The sequence below is a fragment of the Eretmochelys imbricata genome, chromosome 1 (assembly GCF_965152235.1).
Source record: "Eretmochelys imbricata isolate rEreImb1 chromosome 1, rEreImb1.hap1, whole genome shotgun sequence".
Taxonomy (NCBI): Eukaryota; Metazoa; Chordata; order Testudines; family Cheloniidae; genus Eretmochelys; species Eretmochelys imbricata.
Genome location: NC_135572.1, coordinates 5,800,955 through 5,808,027, shown reverse-complemented (window position 1 = coordinate 5,808,027; position 7,073 = coordinate 5,800,955). Strand labels below are relative to the sequence as shown.

Sequence of the window (7,073 nt, the reverse complement as noted above, 5' to 3'; positions counted from 1 at the left end):
GTTCGTGGGGAGTGTTCAGGGGGATCATAAAGGTCGCTGTGCAGCATGTGAAGTGTCAGCCATGTGACATTCACACACTGATTCTCAAGCCTCTGCCTTGCAGTAGCCATAAGGAGATTTCCTTTCTCTGCTGAGCAGGGTTGCGGTGACTTGCCTGTTTCTGCATTAAGGTTAGTGCTGAGTTTTTAGTACTCTCGGAAACACCAAGGGATTTACCTGGTCAAATTGGAACTATAAATGTATTGGAAAGAGTTTAGACAAATATTGTGTTTTAAATCTAGTTCCTTTTCTCTTACTGTTTCCTTCTATCTGTCTCAGTAACTTCCCTTTTTTTTTTTTTTTTTGTGCTGTGTGGTTTTTCCTCTGGTTTGCCCAAGTTTTCCAGTTCAGCAACGTCACTGCCCTGTTAGGAAATGCAGCCAAAGCCTCTGCAGTGGGTACCTGTGAACCAGAGAGTTCACAACGAGAATGGGCCACACACTGGCTATATTCTGCTTTCACATTCTGTCTTCACTGGGTCACTCCAGATTGACACTGTCCTCTCTGAGAGCAAAATCAGGGCCCCTGTGTTTTGAAATTCCCAACTTTCATTCCCGGTCTCAGAGCACCCCATGAACTGAAGGGAAACATGCAAGGGTTTCAGGAAACATGAAGGGTTTCCTTCAGACTCTTTCAGCACCCTAACAGAATCGCACTTTCTGCAGCAGGACCCAAAGCCGTGATTTTCACAGCCGGGAGCCAAAAGTTAAACACTCAGGGTGAATCTGGTCCCCTTTGAGATCAAAGGCCAAATTACCAACAGATCCAGGAGTTCCCCCTAAATCCACATGTAGTGACTTAAATAAATGCCCTGATTTAAATCAGCACTGAGTCTCCAGTGACTTCATGTGGAGCTCTCCTGTGGCCTCTAAGGATGGGTGAGCTTCTTAGGACCCAAGAAGAAATGACAGAAAAGTTGCTGATATCTCAAACTCACAGGCTTAAACCTTCAAAACAAATAGGATAACATTTTTTTCAAGGGGGGAAAGGAGTCCGCTCCCTCTGAGCCCCCGCATCTCTGTTTCTGGAGAGGATGAGAAACACAAAAAGCAGTAAAATTAAAAGCAGGTTTCTGGCTTAGAGGTGGTGTTGCAAATGTTATTGGGGGAAGTCGAGTGTGTGGGGGGGCTGTGGGTGGGACAGCGGGACACTGTGATGACCTCCTAAGGTCCCTTCCAACCCTGATATTCTGTGGCATGCAGTATCCAGATCAGAGTGACTCAGAGTCCTGAAATTCTGCAAAATGGGGAATGGACGTCCTCCCCAATGCACAGCCCAAAGAGGCATCATGAGCCCTCCTGTGTCCGGGAGGTGTCTCAGCCTGGAATGTAAAGTGGACCACACTGTAGCAGGTTGTCTCTGACACCATCCTCATCTGGACCATCCTTCATCCTGTGAGAAGGTGCAGTGGCTAAGGACAGTCAGGATGGGGCACTGTTATGTCATTTTCTGTTTTTTTAAGTTCAATGAGGGAATTAAGCACAAGAAAGCAAAAAAATGACTACCAACCCTGGAGCTACAAAACTAGAGCTGGCAAAACTGGAAGCAGCAGAGAAGGGAAACTACGACAAGTTTCAAACGTGGCAGGCAGCAATGAGGTCAAAGAAGAGGAGGCTGCACACCAAGGGGCTATGGAGGAAGAGGCAGCCAGGGAGGAAGCTGCACACAGCAGGGCTATGGAAGAAAAAGAGCGAAAAAGAGAGAGAGAGAAAGTGAGAGGGTGAAAACACCAACTGGACTTCAGTTTTTACCACTAGGTAAAATCCTTGTGGTGTGGGAAGGTCTGGAAAGTGTTCGGACTGTGGAGTAATGGAACACCTCTTCGTCGACCTGCTCCATGCTCATGTTTTTTCTGTGCAGCTCAGCTTAAAGTATTTGCCTGCCGCAGGAGTGAGTTTTATCCTGGGACCAGTGAAGGAAAGGGTAAGTTCTCAGGAACTGCTGATAGAATGGGAGAGAGTCTCCTTGATTCTTCTGCAACAGGGGGAGGCCACATGCTTCCAGGCGGGAGGGTGGTTTAGAACAACTCCTGCACTCAAGCTGGAGGAAACATCACATCAGGAAGGGATGGGGTGTAATACCTTCCAGGAAGAGAACTGTCCAGGTTGTTAGCTTCCAGCAGGTCACAGCTGAACCAGAGAGAAACTCTAGGGAGCATAGAGAAATGTGTCCGAGAGGAGAGCCTAGAGAAGGGGCAGGGAATCTCAGAAACCACTGAGGTGAGTGAGGATTCCTGTCACTCTGTAACACAGGGAAGCAGGATGCTTCCAAGTATGGGAGGGGGCTGAGACTAGGCAACATGCCCTCAGGCACAGAGGCAGGGGAGATGTTGTCAGTGAGTAAGGAAACTGTCTCAGCTGTTAACTGGCAGAGTTTTGCAGCTGAACAAAAGAAAGATCACTTCCTATGGAGCACACAGAAATGTGTCTCAGGAGGGGGCCCAGAGGAGGAAACTGGGGAAGGAATAGTGGGGGTAGAGGAATGTCTCCCCACTCGTCACTTGGGGCATAATTCCGAGGACACTAGAAGGAAAGCTGCATCAGCATCTGGGAACCCAGGTACACAGACTGTGTCATAAATATAAAGGGAAGGGTCACAACCATGATGTATGCGGTAACATAAAATCCCTCCTGTCCAGAGGTACAGAGTCCCTTTACCTGTAAGGGGTTAAGAAGGTCAGATAACCTGGTTGGCACCTGGCCAACTGGACCAGTAAGGGAAGAAGATACTTTCAAATCTGGAGTGGGGGGAAGAGTTTTTATCTGTGCTCTCTTTGTGTGTCCCCTCTCTGGACACAGAGAGAGACAGAGACCAAGCTTGTAAATCATCTCCTGAAAAGATACCTGAAATGATACATTACAATTACAGAAATTGTAAGTAAAGGCAGGGAAATACCTTTGTTATCTTTTGTTTTAGATTGTGAATTTTCATATGCTAAGAGGGAGTTTTATTCTTGTTTTTTGTAACTTTGAAGCTGAGCCCAGTCGGGAATCCTCTGTGTTTTGCTTTTTTATTTACTCTGTAAAGTTACCTTCCATCCTGATTTTCCAGGTGTGATTCTTTTACTTAAAAAAAAAAAAAAGTTCTCCTTTTAAGAACCTGATTGATTTTCAGGGTCCTAAAAAGCCAGGGGTTTGCTCTGTGCTCACTTTGTAACCAATTGGCTAGTATATTTTTCTCAAGCCTCCCCAGGAAAGGGGTGAAGGGGTTTCTGGGGAATATTTTGGGGAAACAAGGGCTCAAAGTGGCCCTTTTTTCCTGGATTTTTGTCTAAATCACTTGGTGGTGGTTGCAATACCACCCAAGGACAAGGAAATGATTTGTGCCTTTGGGGAATTTTTCACCTATGCTGGTAGAAATACGCTTAGGGGGTGTTTCATGCGGGACCCCACATCTGTACCCCAGAGCTCAGGGTGGGGAGGGAACCCTGACAGCCGGTGACCCAGGTTTTGAGAGGGAACTGTGTAACTGGCTTCCTGGAGGGGAGCAGTAATACAGCTTACTTCTCATGGACAGAGGAAAGGGTGACGGAGGGTACCCCAATCCAGGTCCCAGTTTTTCAGGACGCTATTTCTGATACTTTTTTTTTGGAAAATATCTGTGTCTCTTTACATCTAGTTGCAGCTCCAATGCCTGTGATAACGGAAGAATTGAGACCAGGAAGTTGCCAGGTGGTAGTTTGTGAGAATACAAATGCCCCAACTGACAGAGAAGGGGGTGTCTTCCCCCATGCTAGTGAGTCTTGGGAAAGCTGCTGGGAAAAAGTTGTGTCTGATCAAAGGGTAAACACAGCCAGCCCAGGGAGCTCAGATCACCATCCTCTAGGGAAAGGTGGCAAAGAGCCAGCCAATGTGCAGGATCCCCCTAAAAAACTATCTTCCCAGACCAAAATTCCAGAGACACAATTAAATTAATAGCTCACACAGATGGGAACACTGGAGGGAAAGACAAGCCATTGACTGATTACATGGGAGAGAGTCAAAGGACACCATGGGTAAGGAACAAACCAACCTCACACTGCAGTATCTGAACAGACGGCGTGGTAGCATAAAAATACATGTAAACACCCATCTGTGATTAAAAAAAAAGGTATGAATGTAAAGTTTTGGGATAAGACACCTGCACAGTGCAAGAGTAAGGTTGTGTCTGGGAAAGGAGATATTGGCTAGTGTCATTCGGTTGCATAATCCAAAGAGCAGTTTACATATCAAAGACTGAGCGTGAACAGCCCAGGAGTGGGGTTCTCACAGCTGAGCAGGGTAAGGCTGGCTACCAAAGCTAAGGACTGGGGTGACCAACCAGATCACAAGTCCAGATAACACCAGACGGGAACATCACAGGGTTCCAAAGCAGCATGTAGGTGGACAGGTGGGCAGTGCTGTTGAAATTATTTTTTTCTTTGTGTTTGTTGGTCCAAGGCCAACTTTGTGACCTTTCGTGGTACAGAGTGTGTTTGGGGAGTTTCAGGGTATCTTTCCCACGGCAAGCCACAGAACTACAATCTGGGTGTCACAAGTTTTACTCAGTTTTGTTTCCATTTGTTGTTGTTCTGTAACTTCAGGCATTTCACTGGTAGAAATAACATTTGATATTTTTGTAACAATGTACCCCATATTGTTCATTGTGATATGATGATATGATTATAGCATAATTATGATACAGTTTATGCAAGATGGGTTGTGTAAGATGTTACTGGAAAAGTTATGACTTTCTGAATATGGTTATCCTATTTGTATGTATTGATAATTTTTGTCAAAAGTTCTGAATTTTGATGACTTCCCTGTATTTCAAATGTAGTTACAAGTGAGTAACGCCCATAAGGGAACTTGATGTCAGTCTAGATAGATGGTTGGGAAGGGCCTATTCAGGGCAATGAGACTTTGGAGGAAACAATAGGCCTTTAGAGAAACTTATCTCCCACCTGGTGAGCCTCCCTGAGAATGCTTCAGACAGACTATACGTAGTGGATGCTATGACTCTAAAAGGCCATGTGACCAGGCCACATAACTGGTCTCATAATGAACATATGAGAATGTTCATAACTATAACATATTTACCACATTATTTATTACAAATAATAACCCCCTTGCTGTGCTTTTCTCCCTTCACAGGCACCTTGAGCATTTCTGAGTCATATCGATGCATCAACTGCTTCATGGCACCTTTCAACTTCACCCACTCTGACACTTCAACTTTCATCCTAACGGGCATCCCTGGCCTGGAGGCTGCCCACATCTGGATTTCCATTCCTTTCTTTACATTCTACATTATCAGCCTGTTGGGAAATGTCACGCTTCTGTCTGTTGTAGGTAAGGAACAGACTCTGCAGAAGCCGATGTACCTCCTGCTCTGCATGCTGGCACTTACAGACATTGCCACACCTACCTTTGTTGTGCCAAAGGCACTGGGCATATTTTGGTTCAATATGAAAGGCATTACTGTGGCTGGCTGCCTCACCCAGATGTTCTTCCTCCACATGATTTCTGTGATGCACTCATCCACCCTCGTGACAATGGCCTTCGATCGCTACGTTGCCATATGTAACCCTCTGAGATATGCCACCATCCTCAGCAATGCACAAATAGCTAAGCTAGGGCTTGTAGGTTTCATAAGAGCTGTTCTCTTCATTCTGCCCCTGCCCCTGCTCCTGAGTCAGCAGACATTCTGTGCCAACCGCATTATCCCCCACACGCAATGTGAGCACATAGCTCTGGAGAAGATGGTGTGTGGGCACATCAGAGTCAGCAGGATATATGGTGCTGTGCTAATGTTTGTAATCATTGGGTTTGACCTGACGTTCATTGCCATTTCATATGGTCTGATCATCAGGGCTGTCCTCAGAATCTCCTCTCATAAAGCCCACCAGAAAGCCCTCAACACTTGCACAGCCCACATCTGTGTGATGCTGACATATTATACCCCTACCTTCTTCTCCATTCTTACACACTACTTTGGTCAAGGCATCGCACCCTATGTTCATATCATCTTAGCTGACCTCTATCTCCTCATCCCTCCCATGCTCAACCCTATCATTTATGGGGTCAAAACGAAAGAGCTTCGTGACAAAGTAGTCAAATACACCTGCAGAAGTTCTGCAGACACAAAGTTCACGCAAAGTTCTGCAGACACAAGAGACGATATCTCCTCAGGCCTGCAGTGTCCATCAGGGAACTGTCAAATTGTCAGAGAGTATGTGAACCAGCACTAAGTGGGATGCAGTTTGGGAGGAAGACCAGAAGTTCTGTGAGCGCCATGGTTCCCCAGTTACCCCTGGCATGGAGGAAGAGTATGCTCACAAACAATCTGCAAAAAAAGTCAGCCTTCCTTGACTGTGCAGTTCTTACGAGTTGTACTCCTAGCAGAAGGAAAATCCTTTCACCAGAAAAGGGTTAAGAAGCTAAGGTAACCTCGCTGGCACCTGACCCAAAATGACCAATGAGGGACAAGGTACTTTCAAATCTGGAGGGGGGAAAAGCCTTTGTCTGTCTGTGTAATACCGTTGCTGGGAACAGATCAAGGATGCAAGCCCTTCAACTCCTGTACAGTTAGTAAGAAATCTAGCTAGAAAATGCTTTTGGATTTCTTTGTTTTGGCTTGGAAATTCACTGTCCTGGAGGACATGTGTATTCCTGTTTTTTGTATCTTTTTGTAACTTAAGGTTTTGCCTAGAGGGATTCTCTATGTTTTGAATCGGACTGCCTGAATCGGTCCATGGGCCTGCATTCACCACAGCCCTCGACAGCATCCAGAATGCGTTCACCCGGGGAGGGATATCCTGGCCCACAACACAATTTTTTTCAGGAAGAGGGGCAGACCAGTTGAATAGTCATGACTAAGGTTTTTTGTCACAGATAGTTTTAGTAAAAGTCACCAACAGGTCACGAGGGTCTGCGGGGGAGACTGAAATGGGGAAGATTAAAGCCTCATCAGGAGTATGAGAGCCTGAGCCGCACTTCAGGATGGGTGAGGGTCCAGCACTTACTGCCACTGCAGATAACAGCTCTGTGGCCCCCACTGCAGCCCCAGCACCTCAG

The 7,073-nt window shown here is 46.1% G+C and overlaps 1 protein-coding gene across 1 annotated transcript; it reads left to right on the top strand.

Moving 5' to 3' along the window:
• Nucleotides 1-3,689: 3,689 nt before the first annotated feature.
• On the top strand, nucleotides 3,690-6,247 carry LOC144278658 (olfactory receptor 52P1-like). Its single transcript, XM_077840047.1, has 3 exons — nucleotides 3,690-3,803; nucleotide 4,298; nucleotides 5,151-6,247. The coding sequence occupies exon 3, from the start codon at nucleotides 5,195-5,197 to the stop codon at nucleotides 6,245-6,247; it is 1,053 nt and encodes a 350-aa protein (XP_077696173.1). The 5' UTR covers nucleotides 3,690-3,803; nucleotide 4,298; nucleotides 5,151-5,194.
• The last annotated feature ends 826 nt before the right edge of the window (nucleotides 6,248-7,073 follow it).

Coding starts and splice junctions, on each gene's coding strand:
- LOC144278658 (XM_077840047.1), top strand. CDS start 5,195: ATGGCACCTTTCAACTTCACCCACTCTGACACTTCAACTTTCATCCTA.